This window comes from Phodopus roborovskii, unplaced genomic scaffold, assembly GCF_943737965.1.
Source record: "Phodopus roborovskii unplaced genomic scaffold, PHOROB, whole genome shotgun sequence".
Lineage (NCBI taxonomy): Eukaryota > Metazoa > Chordata > Mammalia > Rodentia > Cricetidae > Phodopus > Phodopus roborovskii.
The window spans coordinates 3254071-3270813 of record NW_026125397.1 but is presented as its reverse complement, the minus strand read 5'-3'; the positions used below and the strand labels follow the sequence as shown (position 1 = coordinate 3270813).

The following is a 16743-nucleotide window of genomic DNA, read 5'->3' as shown; positions in this document are numbered from 1 at the left end:
TAAAATATAATAATAAAATTATTACTAGAGCCTACATGTCAACACATATGAAGCTCAAACATAATTTCAAGCCAAAAAGATAAGACCTGAGACAGACACAGTGGCATACTATTGAAATTCCAGTATTTGGGAGGTGGAGACAGGAGTACCGTAAGTTCAAGGTCAGCTTCACTACATAGTAAGTTAAGGCCTTGCCTGGACTATATAACTCTGTCTCAAAACAACAACAGAGGCAACATGCTCTAGTCAATGACCCTACACCCACATACAAACTGGCAGCACCAACTGGATTCAAGTTAACAAAAAAAGGTGGCATGAAATTGAGAAGAAGGTAGATCAGGGTGAAGGGACCTGGGAAGAGCTGAAGGGGACGGGCTAGGGGAAGATTTGCTTAAAACACACTGTACACATGCATGAAATTCTCAAAGAATAAAAATACAGCTAAAAAATAAATAGTACAAAGCCTACCACAAGAGGGGGTAGAGTCAAGTTGTATATACTATATATATATTACATACTCTATATTATATTACAATATATATTGTAATATATTCCATATCTAACATTAAAGTGTATATATATATATATATATATATACACACACACACACACACACACACACACACACACCATATAACAGAGTGTGAAAGTGGCTAAAATTAAAGCATTTTATTAACCACGTATGGTGGCAAAATGAAGAGCATGGGGGTGGCTGCAGCACACTTGCTGGAGAAAGAAGGCATGGTAGCGGCCGTGGGACCTAGGACACTGGCAATGCTCTTTGACTGGGTGGCTGTCTTGACACATTAAGTGGTACAGTCATTCTCTATGCACCCTGCTTCAACACATCCCATTACTAAAGGTAAACTTTCAACAGTTATAGATCAGCCCTTCCTTCTGCTTGATTCAACATGAGGGACAGAGCTCTAACCTGCTCTGCTCTGTGAAATGTCCCATTTCTCCTGTGCCACCTGTACACTCATGTGTCTCTTGGTGTCTTAATGACCCGGTTTTGCCTTTAACTTCTACTGTCTCTTTCTGGCCTGTCTATTTTGTGCTGTTACTCATCCCATCCCACAGTACCATCACCATTCCTGTCTTCCAAATTATAACCAGTAGGCTGGAAAGATGACTCATTGGTTAACAGCACTTGCTGTTCTTCCAGAGGACAGGAGTTCAGTTCCCAGCACCCACATCCAGCAGCTTACAACAGCTCCAGGGAATCCAATGCCCTCTTCTAGACCCTGGGGGTACTGTCATACATGTGGTAATGACACACAGACATAGACACATGGACACACATGCACATAGAAAGAGACAGGCATAAATATTTTTGAACATTAAAGCTGTTGCTACCATCTTTTCTGTCTCCATGAGCATCTTAATGTTTGAGCTACTGTAAACCCTCCAAAGGCACAACCCAACCTCCTGTGATTTCCCAAGTCTTTTTATGTCCTATTTAAAGCACACTTTTCTTTTACTCTTTCATATGGGCAACCATGGCAACCATGGGGATGTGTAATGAACACAACTTCATTCACCTAAGGTTTTAGTCTCTCTGCAGCCCTGACACACCCCTGTCCAAGGACAGAAGACTCGCTCGCTCTCAGGCTGTGAAGGACAGGGTACTGTGTCATAAACAAATTAAAAGCTAAAATGGCAAGCCGCACGATGGGGAGAGAATCAGTCATCCTGAGTGGGATTTGCTTTGTGAGTGTGTTTCTCTTTTGTTCTTGTGGATGCAGACAGGATATTGAACAGCAGCTGGGATCCCTGATCTTGGCCACAGACATCAACAGACAAAATGAGTTTCTCACCCGCCTAAAAGCTCACCTCCACAATAAAGACTTGAGACTGGAGGATGTGCAGGACAGACACTTTATGCTTCAGGTAAGCAACAAGAGCCATCAGCCTTGCCAAGTGACAACACTTACGAATGCAATCGATGATTTTAGCATGTTTGAGGAGACACTATAACGCATGGTAAAGCTAGAGTAGTGACCTACTTTATGAAAAGCTTGGAAAGATATGCAGCTGGTTAGTGCTTTCCAAACAAGCAACATCAAGGTTTCAGAAGGTGGGAAGTCTTATTTTTCCTTGTTTGCTAGCTGCCGCATCACTAAGTAACTTCGACAGATGTTTCGTATAAACCTGTGTCTTCGTTAATTTTCTATTACTGAAAGGAGATACCAATGACCAAGTACGTTTATGGAAGGAAACACTCCATTGGAGGTCAGATGCCCATTTCAGAGGATGATTCCATGACAGTTTCGGCAGAGCGCCTCGCAGCATACACAAGGGTGGTGCTGGAGCAGTAGCTGAGAGCTTACATGTTGAGAAAACAGGAGCAAGGCAAAGAGAGAGAACGAGAGCTAAATGGGGATGGCCTGGACTTTGGAAACCCCAAAGCCCATCCCTAGTGACACACCTCCTCCAACAAGGCCATACCTCCTAATCCTTCCCGTGCAATTCCACCACTGGAAACCCAGCATTCACTTATATGAGCCCATGGGGGCCATGGTCATTCAAACCACTGCACCCTTGTCCAGATGTGGACCCTGAGTTTACCTAGACAGACCAACTTTACCCAGAGACTGAACCACAGTCATTTGTTCCACGCCTTCACATTGTATCTACCCATCCACACCAGGAAGCACCCCACGTCTTCTAAACCAGTATTCTATTACCTAAGTGCTTAAAGGTTAGCACCTAAATTCTCAAAGATGAGCCGATTGTTGACTTAAGTAACTCAGACCAACTTGTAACTGAAATATTTGACCCTGTATTGCAAAAGACCGCTAACTCAAAGGAATTTTTAAAATCCTTAAAAGGACCTCTGTGCCTTACCTTCGCCAACACAGGTGCTGGTGCCCCCGCTAACCAAAGGAAACGACTGGATTTATACCTTAGTGTCACCCAAGGCTCTCCTAGACCGCACACTTATGTCCACTCTGATAAAAGGAACCCTGTCACAGCATTGAATGTTGTTAATGGGCAGGTCTCCTGACAGCTAGTTGTCAGTTGTTACCAGTTGTTAGTCAGGAGAACCTACTTGTCTGGGAATTCAAGGTAACTCTCCTAGGATCATCAAAACCTGACAGAAACCTCAGATCCAGAGCCATGTATGGCAACCCAAGAAGCCCTGACTTAGCCAGGCAAATGTAAGACTCCTGGGTTTAATATGACTTAGTACCTTGGCCGGCAATCTGAGCTTACTACAGTAACACAGACATGGAAATGAAAACACAATTTAAGAGATGTATGGAGAGTGTCAACGGAAGAGTGACTTCCAAATGATCCTTCTTGAGTCTGGCCAGATCCCTGCAGGGACCTGCCTCAGAGAGGTGGAGCAACAGACGGAACCACATCAGGGCTTTCATTGGCCTGCTCACCGGAAGTCTTCTCCAGGAAGCTCTGTGTCCTTAATAGGTGGCTCATCTCCCCTTGCTGCTATAAAGTGAGAGCTCTGAATGAAGGGTTGTGTGCCATCGTGAATAACAGTTGTTTCCTGAGGAGGCTTGTCAGGGAGGCTCTCAGTAAATACGGGCTTGGTACTGTGAGACAGACAGGCAGACGTTGCAGCCCCTCTGGCTTGGGGTGCATTTGCAACTGAAAAGACACCCTCTTATTTTCTCTCTGTCCTGTCTATTCTCAGATCGCCTTGAAGTGTGCTGACATTTGCAATCCTTGTCGAATCTGGGAGATGAGCAAGCAGTGGAGTGAAAGGGTCTGTGAAGAATTCTACCGGCAAGGTTAGTAGATCCCACAGCCGAGGGTTTCTTTCCCCTTCTCCTTTTGGGCAATTATCCTAATAAAACAGGGATGGCTAATCTGCCATGACGTTTGTTCTTTCATTAACTCCGATTATCCTTAACCTTTTCCTTTAACTATCTTTTTTTTTTTAAGTTTAATACTTTAACTATCTTGTGAACCATCCAACCCTTTCATGGGAAAGAAAAATTTAAATAAATATCTCTGATGTACTATGGAAACAGGTAATAACAAGACATGATACAATGAATGAAAGCAAGATACACACACGGCAAAATACATATATGCAGATATGAATGTGTATGTGTGTATATGTGTGTATGTATGATGATGTTTGATTTTTGCCCTGACCTTCCTTTTAATGTACTGAGCACAGCCTAAAGGTTGAGCACTGTTTGGAGGTCAGTGTCTTCCATTCTGAGAGAAGGATTTAGAACCTTCTGTGTACCTTTTTCTCAGGTTCTTAAACTTTTCAATAAAATGGGTCAAAGTTAGCCAAGAATTGACTTAAACCATTTGAATATAGCTTTAGCAATAATAAATGTGGATTCTTCTGTGAAAAGACAAATGGCCCTAAGGTAGGGCATAATTTGTCAAAGATTGCTTGCCTTCAGGAGGCAGGCTGTAAATTAGCAAGTAGGACCTTGACCCCGGGTGGGATGTAGGCCTTCAAACAAGCCTTGTTTCTTCAGGCAGGGTTTCAACATTCGGGATGTTTGTTCAGGCATCGGCAGTGCCCTTGTGCTAGTGACAGGATCAGGGTTAAGAGGCTGAGAACAAATACAGCTTAAAGTGTCCCACAAACCAGCTCTGTGGGAAGGTCAAACAGCAGCAGTGACATTTTGGAAAAATGTCCACTGAAAGACGTGTCAATAATATGGTGATGGTTCCAAAGACAGAAGACAAAGGATGGTTGAGTTCACATGGGGCTAGAAGGCTCTGCTCACTGTCACACTCTAAGAATTAAAGTGCTCTTGTAACTCCTATGACTCTGGAATTTCACATGCATTCAGCATGAGTCATTAGCTGTTAAAAACTCAGTTGTAGTTGACCAAGACAGAAAGTCTCCACTGAGGTCAAAACAAAAGGAAACATGATGAAGTTGGAGAGCAGAGAGCTTTTAGAGTGAGTAGGGTGGATGCTTATGCCACTGTATGATATATAAACCATTCAAACAGCAGTGGGAGAGAAGGCTAGGACTACAGTGTTGAACATCAAAGTTCTTCTCCATCCACTTGCTTTTAATTCATTCGTGTGCTATGGTGGTGTCAACTGAGGTGTAAACTTTCAATTTGCTCATAGACTCTAAGCAACTTGGGGCAAGGGTCATATCACTTGGGCAGACATGGACTTCTGAATCACAGCTGTTAACTAAGAGAAACTAACCACACCAAGCAATAAGATGACCTATAATGTTTCTTGGCAAAATTGGCCCTAGTAAGATATATGCATGCAGCACAATAGTATGGAAAGACCTAGAATATTTGCCACTGTAGTCACCCCAGAGGACCTTTCACACACACATTACATATCTCCTGGCAGACAAAGGAACTCCTTTCCAGCTAATAGCTTTGCCATCTGGTAGAAGTCTAGACTCTGCTCATCCAAATTATCTTTCTTCCATATCGAATTTTTTTTTTTTAACTTTAGAGGAATGACTTCCATCATCTTGATTGATCCTCTTTTAGATTTTAGTTAGGGATTTGAACACATGCCAACTCATCTCACCCTGACCCTATCGGTCAGGCTTCTACCGATAGTTCTAGATAACTGTCTTTTGCTGTTGTTATCACCATTGTTTTTGTTGCTGTTGTTGTGAGAAGGGGTCATGATATGCAACAGAGGCTGATTTCAAAATGGCAGTCCTCTTGCCTCAGGTTCTCAAATGTGGGGGTTGTGAGCATGGGCCACTAAGCCAAGCTAGGACAAATGCATTATGTTAAACAAAGAAAAATCCTTTAAATTCGTGTTTCAGACACAGAGGAGAGAGAAAAATGGTAGTCTGTGAATTAGGAAAATGTCAAATCCTCAGAACAGAGAGCAGGGTCTGCCTACACTCTGGCCCTCAACACTTTAAGAAAGAATTTCTCTACAATTGTGAATATGGATTGAGATCTCCACAATTAGCCCAGTTTTTTTTTCAAAAAGTTTTTATTGAGCATCCACCTCTAGCTTTGTGTAATCCTCAGTAAAAATTATTTTTATGTAAATAATTCCACACAGGGGATGTTACAAACACCACAAAGGAATATAGCTGGCTTATACTGTCGCCTCCCAAATGCTAACCAGTAACATTCCAGAGAAGAGAGACTTTGCTTTTCCTTTTTCTACTTTCTGCATGGATTAGTAGAATCCACGTAGAATACAAGTGTTTCATGCTTGTCTGTTGAGAAAGAGAAAGAATAAACCCATTTCACAGGAAGACATGTAACAGTAGAGACCCGTCATGGAAGGTTCACTGCTGCCGATGGTGGGGACTGAGCTGGGTTTTGAAGGACATGTGCTCTAGTTTCCAATATGACATCTCTGGTTTATGTGGCTAGCTAAATTTTAATAAATTATCATGTAAAAAGAAATTAAAAGTTTAGTTCCTAGCATGTTGGACACATTTAAGGAGTTTCCAGAACAGAGTATACAGAAAGCATTTCCATCAGTGAACATGGTGAAGGCACCTGCCACCAAGCCTGACAATGGTTCCATCCCCAGACTTGACGTGGTGAAAGGGGACTCCTCCCAATGGTTGCGTCCTACCTCCTCCACTCATGCATCATACAGAGAGAGACAGAGTACGCCTTCCCAAATGAGCCACTGTTAGTGACCTTGACGCCCTGCTGTTTTACTCTCTCTGGACAAGCTCTAAGAACCAATGGTCCTAAAGAGTCCATGGTGATTCCAGGGGAAGAAACTAACCCCCAGAATAATTTCCTCCAACAAGGCCATTAAAGATGTTGATGAACATTCTATGAACTCTGAATTTCAGTGTGTTTCTTCTTTCTCCTTAGGTGATCTTGAACAGAAATTTGAACTGGAAATCAGTCCTCTTTGTAATCAACAGAAAGATTCAATCCCTAGCATACAAATTGGTGAGTTTAAGTCTGTGTTTATTTAAAATGAATAGCTTGGCATATCTACAAGAGTCTGAAGATGACGATGATGATGATGATGACATGACTACGACAAAACCACCTTCCAGAGATCTAGTGGCTGGGCCAAGCAAAGGTTTTAATCATGACTGATCTTTTAGATAATTATCAATTGAGGAATTAAAACAATTAAGGTATGGGTTTGTTACAGACTCTTAACTGCCTTAATACTAAGTTACAGAATTAACCTTGTGATTTAGGATAGAATAAGAACCAAGAGTAGCCCTGAAGTACACACCTATAAGCCAAGCACTTGGGATGATGAGCCATTAAGATCACAAATTCAAATCCAGTATAGATTAATAGCAAATTCAAAGCCAGACTGAGCTGCATAGCAAAACCCAGTCTAGAAAGCTTAGATGGTACCCCAGACAGATAGCGCTTGCATTCAGTGAGCAAGGCTCTGGATCCATCCTGAGCAGTACAAAAAGAGCAGACTCGGTTGCCATACAAACTCCAGATTCCCTAAGAGACTGTCTCAAAAGCTACAGATGAGTGGGTGGGAAGATGGCTCAGTCAGTTATGTGCCTGCTTCAGGGGTACACAAGCATGAATACCTAACTTCAGATCCCCAGAACCTACATAAGAATCAGGCACAGAATCCAGTAATGGGGAGTGTCAAAGACAAAACAATCCCTGAAGCTCATTGGCCAGCCATCCTACTTGAATTAATAAGCTGCAGGTTGGGTAGAAGACCTTGTCTCAAAATATGGTGGAGGGATAAATGGCTCAGGAGTGAAGAGCATGTGACTGCTCTTGCAAAGGACCCAAGTTTGGTTCTTAGTACCCATGTCCAGTGGCTCCCAATTATATCTGTGGGCACATGCACTCATGTGCCAGTACCCAAACACAGACACAAATGCATACATGTAAATTAAAATAAAATATATATTTTAAATTTTTTAAAGAATAACTTAAAAAATAAAGGTGGAGGGCAATTTTCAAAAAACATCCAATGTACCTCTGGCTTCCACATGCACACACGCACACACATGTGCATATATGTACAAACATGCACACAAATACACATGCACATATGCTCACATATACATGCACACATGTGTACACATGCACACATTTTGTACGCATGCACACACATGCAAACATGCATGCAAAACACATGTACACATGCATATATGAATGCACACACGTACACACATGCACCCATACAAATGAAATACATGCACATATGCACATACATGCAAAACACATGTACACACACATGCACATGCATCAACACACACATGTACACACACCAAAGATATATAATAGTAATGAAGGAAAGAGCAGCTGACAAAGACATCCATCAATTGACTTCTGGCTTCCAATTGCATGCAGATATACATATGTACACATACATGAATATATGCAACCACATGCACATTAAAACATGCCACATATTCCCAGTCTCTTCGGGGTATCCTTCCCATGTAAGTTAAGTTTCTTAGCATCCTTTCAAGGTGGGTTCTTCCCCTTATTCATAGTTACATCCAAGGCCTAAGATCCTGGAGCCCTGCTGCCCCCTTGTGGTCAGCTGTCAGCATTTCTCCTCTCTGTACTTTAAAACCTATTTCAGTCCACACTGCCTTTCAATTGTGGTGAACTGTTCAAGTATGTTTTCAGTGCATCCAGAATTGTTATTACTTTATCTAATCATATTATATATAAGGTCTTCATGCACATCAAGTGGCAAAATTTTACTTCCTCACTTTAGTGAAGGAAATTTTTTTTACTCTACGTCTTAAACCACCAATCCCATCTCTATGTAAAGTTAGCCTTTCTTTTCCTGGAAGTGCTTCCATTGAAGCCAAACAAAACTTAACAAACTCCATGCTCAGCATTTATCTGCTCACAACTTCGCAGCTGTCCCCACAGACTCCACACAGGCCATTGCATCCATAGGGTTGCAAGTCTCAGAGCTCAGTGCCTTGGCATTGGGAAGGAGAGGGACATCTGCAAAGATCAGCTGAAAATGAGAGCATGTTAGAATGTCCTGATGACAACCAGAGAGAGGGAGGGAGGAAGAGAGAGAGGGGGGAGGGAGGGAGGGAGAGAGAGAGAGAGGGAGAGGGAGAGCAAGAATCCAGAGCAAGGGGCAACTCAGAAACCAATAGCCAAGATGCAGCCACAGCTTCCTTGAGCCCAGCCCTGCTTTATGCTTTCGTTATGAGGTTTTTATAGATATGCTTCCTAATTCTATATTAAACCCTGGATGGAAAGACTCTTGCCAGGTTACTGTTTATAACACTGTAAGTCACACATTCCCCAAATAAAAAGCTTTACACTGTTTTAAGCATACAGATCTGGAAGACAGGGCTGATTTCAGAGCTCTGTCCTGTTGTTGTCCTGAGAACACATGTATTTTGTCTCATCATATGCCCTGGTTTTCCACCTAGTAATATGTGGTTGCCATAGATACTGCCTCGGAAATGGAATGGGTATTAAGTGAAGGGGGAACTCCTATGGCTACTACATGTGAAAAACAATAATAAAGAGAAAGGGAAGATGATTACACAGCAACACTCGGTTCATAAATCTTTCCCTGCTACACATCTGCCAGCTCTTACAGGCCCAGGTCGGGAAGTGTGACAAGCCAAGCCAGACTAGATTGGAAAAACAGATAAAAGAGCTAGCAAACGCTGCAAGCTCTAGTCCACACCCACACCCCCTTTCTCCACTGGATCCTATACAGGGTAGCTATTTCCTCTCTTCAGAATCCACCAGACTTAAGTGTCTCTTCTCATCTTCTTGTACATGGCTATTGTGTTAACCAAGAGAGAAGAAGCCTATTATAACCTTTTATTTTGTAAAAAAATTCCATACAGGTATGCAGTGAAATGTGATCATAGCTGCCTCTTATCTACCCCTCCATCACACACAAACCAACTTCATATCTTTTATTATTTTATGGCCCAAGTCCAATTAGTGGTGCCCATATGTGCATGGCTGTGGAACCATTCACTGGAGCATGGGAAACCTACTAGTGGTTATATCCTCAATAAAAAATCATTCTCCCTGTCCCAGCAACTATCCACTGCCAAAAGCAACTCAGTATGAGTAGGGCCTAAACATCATTGACCTATCTCTGCACGAATTTTACCCGGCTTGACAAGGTGTAGGTATCCACAGCTTCTGAGTCCATGATTTGTGGTAGCCATGTCATGTCCAGAAGACAGCATCTCACAACACCTCCCCACATCCTGATTCTTACATTCCTTTTGTGTGCTATCCTACAATGCTCCCTGAACCTTTTGGGATGAGAGAGTGAGCTAATATAGGTGTCTGTCTCATTTAATGTTGAGAACTCGGCCTCTTGTTCTTGGCGCCTCGACTATGCCTCTCTCCACTTAACTGCTGTCCACTGCGGAAGGAATTTCTATCACCAAGGTCTAGAGCAGCCCAGACCTACCAGTATAAACGCAAATATTTAGAAGACAATTGACAGTATGAACATTAGCAAAACAATAAGTTCTACCCTGGGGCCCATGACTTTTGATTAGGATTGCAAGACCAGATGAGAAATTCTTTCCTGTGGAACAGGCCTCAAATCCAATCAGAAAGCAGTTAGTTAACTCATAACATGTATGCCACTGGAAGGCACATCTTGTCTAGCAGGTCAATATCACAGCAAGCAGGGTCCAGCACTCGGTAAAGACATCCATCTCATTTCTTCAAAGCAGCCTGAATAATACCTTCCTGGCATACTGAAAGCTAGCCATCAAAGAGGAGGTTTCCCAGTTAGTTTGAGGTTTCTCTATATCTTACATCCAAACTCTGTGGTGTCTTTAGCAATAGAGTCTTACCATGTAGTTGTGGTGGGGAACCATGAGCAATGGGAATAACCCACAGGGTTCCAGAGACCTCCAGGCCATAGGATGGCATTCCAGGCCTTGTGTGGCAGTTTTCATTTAACACCCCATGTCTTCTGAGGGAGGCAGGGCCCACCCATGCAGGGCGATTCCGGTCAAAGCCCTCTCTCTTTTCTGAGCTGTATTTTGAAATTAGACTGCTAACAAATGGGTTTCCGTGACACTCCATTAGTTCTGCTTAAGTCATCCACTATCCCTGTCTTTGTTCCATCTCCCCCAAAAGGTGACTCGGTGGTGAAAGTGGTGTAGAGCCATCTCTACCTCTCTCTCCTATTCCAACCCCAAAAGAGATATCCCCAGTCTTGTTTGGGTTGATTTTCTGTGGATATGGTTCATATTTGCCCAAAAGGACGTAGCACCATACACACACACACACACACACACACACACACACAAACACACACACACACACAAACACACACACACACACAAACACACACACACACACACACACACACACACACACATACCTTCATTGTCCCCTCTCCTCCATTTATAAAAGATGGGAAATCAAATTAATCTCTGGTGGAATCTATAGAAAGACAAAAAGACAGAAGGTTTTCTTCAGCCTGTGCCCCGTATAAAGCCACCATCCTCCCCTCCACTCCCCTCCCCTCCCCATCCCTTCCCTTCCCTTTTCCTTCCCACCACACCAGAAGGACAAGGTTGCCCTGGAATTACCTCTGATTTGTGCTGGTCTCCTGTGAAGTGTAACTGTAGGGAGGAAGGAGTTGAAAATTTTTAATGTTGGCTCTGTAACTGTTCTACTTAGGAAGTAGCACTTTCTAAAATTCATGCTTTGAATTTTAGAAGACTATCATTTTGCATATTTTTTTAAATGTCAAATAGCTAAATTCAAGAGTAGCAAGTACCAAGGGAAAGCCTTATCGCTGGCTCTCTAGTCGCCTAATTAGGATGATGTAACCAGACCTAAAACCACTGACCTAAGAGTCTCTCATGAGTTTGGGCCATCTCAGTGAGACAGCACAAGATAATTCAGAAATGCACAATAACATTTTACATTGCTGCCTCCTTCCCCATCTCCCTAGCACTGCCACAGGCCAGACGTCTTCTGTTTGTCCGATAAAAGCATCAGACCATCTTATAGTTCCTGTGCTTACAAACATGAAGGGTTGGTTACTAGAAAAAATTACTACACACACTCACAAAAAAAACATTGCTCCTTTCCTCATGCTCCCATTTCAAGGAAGTACAATGAAACCTAAATGAATCCAAGTTTATGATAATTCCAAATATTCCCCACCATACAGGAAGTTATCTTTGTTTGAGAGATCATGTTTAGTGTGGAAAATACATTAACAATGAGACAGGATTAGACCACAATGAGTGTTTGATTAAAAGAACAGATTCTTAATCTGGACGTGAGTGTAGAATCCCATATCCTCAGCACTCTGGGGGTTGAGACAGGAGGGTCAAGATGAGTTCAAGACCAGCCAAGGTTGCATAATGAAACCCTGTCAGGAAGGGGGTTTGGAGAAACTAGAAAGCCTAACTTCAAACGGCCGTCTGCAGTCACTAAAGCAGAGCTTTTTGCAGATAAAAATCTCTATCAACGAGGCTGGGCATGTGCCAAGTTCTGGGTTCAATCCTAGCTAGCACTGGTTTTTAACAATCTGTGTTGTCAATGCATGTTTAGAGCTGGGCATGCTAGCATATTCCTATAATCTCAGCATCCAAGAGGTGCAGGCAAGAGGCCAGCCTAGGCTACATAGACATCCTGATGTCATTGAAAGTAAGGCAATACTGGAAAAATAATAATCTCCAAAACAGTATCCCTCCAGGTAACCAGAATGATTTTCGATCTAAATCCCTCATGTTGCCTGCATTTGCTTTCTCTCCTCTCTGCCTGCCTTCCCTGGTTCCACGCACGTTTTATCTTTTTTTGCTTCTCTCTCTGTGTGTCTCTGTCTCCCTCTCCCCCTCCCTCTCTCTCTGCAAGTCGGGGTTTTAACCACTTAACTTGTATTAAGCCATTTACCACAAGAATGCTGCAGGCTTGATTCGTATACAGCTTCTTTTCCCAAATGTGGGAGCCTAAAGTACTAAGAATTTAAGGGGGGGGGCACCAAACTAAGGATAGTGACCCTATCCTGTTTGCCCACCTATCCCTGGCAGAGTGCACTGTGGGTCTCAGTGGTGTTCTTGAGGGCCCGATCCCCTTGTGATAACCTCGCTTGTGTGACCTTGCATGTTGCAGGTTTCATGACTTACATCGTCGAGCCGCTCTTCCGGGAATGGGCCCGGTTCACCGGGAACAGCACCCTATCGGAGAACATGCTAAGCCATCTCGCACACAACAAAGCCCAGTGGAAGAGCCTGCTGTCCAAACAGCACAGACGCAGGGGCAGCGGCCAGGACCCCACAGCCCCCACATCTGAGCCCCTGGAGCACACGGAAGGCGCCACGCCCTAAGACAGCCGGGTCTGCAGGAGCAAGGCCATGTGACGGCCCTCGCCACAAGCCCACCACTCTGGGCTTCGAATGCCACCCGCCTGCCATTTACCACCTCCCTTTGTTGATCCAAGTGTACAGAAGCCATTGTCACCTCAGCATTAGCTGCCGAAATGAGCGACTTCGTCCTGTCCTCGGAGCTCGGGGCAGCTGCCCCTACAGAAAAGACCAGGAGAGTAAGAAAGAGGTGCTTCTGCCTGGTCCCCCTCTGGCCGGCCCTTGGTCACACTGGCAGGGGCTCCTAAGTCCAGAGCGTTTTAGGGTTCACCGTCTGACTGCTGACTTGCATGACAACACCAGCATACCTGGAACTTCAAGACTGGTCTTAAGTGCCAGAGCACAAATGAGAGAGAGGGGAAGTACCTTCTATTTTAATAATAATTATTATCATAAAATAATAATGAATCTTTTTAACTTTTATATTTCATGCACCAGACAATGGGTCTAACACTTTGGACTAAGATTACTCCGTGTACCCAAACCTGAAGAGGGGGTTCATTGTTTTGCTATTGACTCTATGCCACTTTTAGTCTGAGATTTGGCATCTTTGCGATTTACGAAACCTTGTCTCCCTCCCATCTGGTGGAAGGTGCTGTACAGTTCATTCCTTTGCACCGCTAGCCAATCTGTCTTTTATGGATTCAGTGACCTGTTTATATTCACACGTGTACATTTTCTGTAAATACCAAACGCTACTGAGTCCCATGCCAAAATACATGGAGTATTATGGGATTGCTACCTGTATAAACAATGGCACTGTGAACAGAATACTATTAGTTTTAATACAAGAGAATGCATTTGTAAATATGGTATAGAGTTTATTAATATACTGTTGTTCGCAGATAAAGGCCTTAACTTTAAATATCTTCCCTCTTCCCAGAGTTGCCCAACCTAAATCTTTACGGATGTCTTTCTGAACTGCCTGCCCCCAATGACCATCTCTCTGCTTTCCTGCTAGGGTCACAAGCCAAAACTGAGTATCGTCTCGGAGGGAACTTTTTTGGGGGGGGAGGTGACTTCTTGTGCATTCCTCTTGAGGCCATAACTTTTAGTCTATGGCACTAAGTGTGGTTTCCTCAGAATAATGACACCCTCTCAGCAGGATGGACGTCATTTGCCAGTGCAGCAATATTGTACACTGTTTTAACAAGCCAGCCGCTAAGCTTGTGTTCATGTGACTTCTGCTATGGAACACGGGGTGCATCCTCTTCGCAGGAGACACAGCACGTCTCAAAAGCCTTCTGTGTATGACCCTGTCATCTAACCATCAGGGAACTCCCTGCTCCCGAGCCACACATTTGTCTGTTATGGCTACAATACCAAAGCCCCTTTGGTCCATGATTGATTGGTGTGCATTTCTTTGGTGTTGATAGTAACTGGAGATTTTTTTTTCTATAGCTTCATGTGAACAACCACCCAACTATTTAGTTGAATTTAACATTATTTATGTAAAGAAACTATTTCAGTTTTACAAGAGACTTTATCTTCCTAGCAGGTCTTTGTGGTTCATTAGGCTGTAACCAGCAGAGTCAGCCTGGGAGTCTGTTGCCATTCCTCTAGAGACACTTGGCTGTAAGTTGCAGCATAACTAATGTTAGATGGAAACTGCCAGTGCCCCTTCCTCTTTTACTGACGTGTAGTGGGAGAGGGAACATTTTTGCCATGATCAAGCCACTTTTCAAGCTGATGGAGACAGCTAGTTCTCTAAGTGCAACTGATGTGGGTCTTTCTGGTTTCTCCTAATAATACAAGTGAAATGCTAAAAGCTTGGCTGGCCTGGAATATGGTCTTGCAGAGAGATTGGGGCTTGCAGACTTAAGGTTTTGGAGGGAATAGGAAAGTTGATTATATTTTCATTGAAGTAGGCAAGATTGTCAGAGGGGCAGAGCTAAAGAAAGTGTGAAGAACTTAGGGAATGGGTGGATGATACGTTGGTATTCCTGATGTGAGTAAGAAGGGAGGTTGTGGAAACTTAACTCTAACTGTTGTTTTCGGCAGCAGCTAAGAACTGACTTACGTTTCTTAGTTGCTATGATAGGCTGAAGCTCTGAGTGACGTATGTTTCTTAGTTGCTATGGTTTCTGAAGCTCAGAGCTTAAGCAAAATGGATGGATACAGCAGATGAATTCCTGCTTCAAACCCTCCTTTTGGGGGCCGTAATAGTCTGGCTTTATGCATATGAGATCAAATCAAGGGAATCAATTGCTCAGGATAACAAAATAGAAGTAGTACAGAAAACATTGTTTTTATCCAATGAAATCTTTACCTGGAGTTGAGGAACTAGAGTTTGCTTAAGTTATAATTATATTGTGATTTAATTAGGATGGGGCATTCTTAGTAGCTCCAGGCTTATAGGGGAAAGATTCTCATGTTGCAATTTAATCTTAAAGAGGAGTTAACAAGCAAAACTACCAAATATCCAATGGTTAAAACACAAGTCTAATGAAAATCGGAAGTAAAGTGGGCATGATGCATAAATGATAGGCATGATGCATAAATGGCATAGGTCATCTTCTTTTTTCTGCTGTCTAGAAAGTTCTTGAGCTCCACATTTGTTAGCAAAACCTAAAATAAATAACTGTGAAAACTCTTCTTTTGGCCTGCTAATGGCTCTCAGAATAAATTAATACAAGTTTTATAATTAGTAATGGAGATATGGCTCTTGATCCATGTGTCACTATAGCTTTCAAGTCTTAATCTGCTAGCCCACCTAGCTGGTGTTTAATTCCTTTATTGCTTGGAAATGAAGAACTCAAAGACCTATGTTTTAGTAAGCCAAAGTCAAAATCTCAGAGAGAGAGAACATGAACACATCACTGCCATGCATGATAATCGGAGCCTACTTTTTTTTTTTCTTTTTTTGCAGTCATTGAAAACACAGTCAGACTTGATACATGAAACCCTGCCAACCCATAGTTCCATGTTAGGTTAAGTAAAAAGTAGCCATTTTTCCCTCTGCCCCTCATTGCTTACAACTCCCCACCAATGGCCTTGGAGCACCTCTGCAACCCTGTCTTCAGATAGTCCTTCCTTTTAAACACAATTTTGTGACCTTTTGTGTTGAATCAGATATGCTCACTGACTTCCATTTGGTTATGACTTGTATCTCACTGTATTCCTCATGCTTTGTTCTTTTAAGAGCCCATACAATTGTGTCATCTTGTGTACACATGTAAAGTTTGAAAAAAAAAAAACTTGTGATTTTTTTGCTCAAAATGTGACCTAAATATTCGTTGGCATGTCTATCCAGATGAACACTCAAAAAATAAAGATAATTTCTTTAAAATATCACAGTGTTAAAAATATCCTGATTCTCCCCCAAGTAACACATCACCAGCCTACCAAATGGGGATGTTCCTGTTAGCAAATATTCACAGCTTGTGGTTGTAAACATGATCTGTGTGACTCCTTCCCCTGGGGCTGCATAAATTTCTTTCCAGATAAGACATCACTTACTCCTCATCACCAAGTGAGGGAAACAGGCTACA

General features: G+C 42.7%; 1 protein-coding gene across 2 annotated transcripts in view; it reads left to right on the top strand.

Moving 5' to 3' along the window:
• The window catches only part of Pde7b (phosphodiesterase 7B), a 292866-nt gene extending 276323 nt beyond the window's left edge, over window positions 1–16543 (top strand). For both annotated transcript variants that reach the window (XM_051175368.1, XM_051175369.1), the window contains 4 exons: window positions 1746–1890; window positions 3656–3752; window positions 6774–6854; window positions 13002–16543. In XM_051175368.1, the coding sequence (XP_051031325.1) occupies window positions 1746–1890; window positions 3656–3752; window positions 6774–6854; window positions 13002–13216 (538 nt within the window). In that variant the 3' untranslated portion in view covers window positions 13217–16543. The remainder of the gene's footprint in view (window positions 1–1745; window positions 1891–3655; window positions 3753–6773; window positions 6855–13001) is intronic.
• Window positions 16544–16743: the final 200 nt, after the last annotated feature.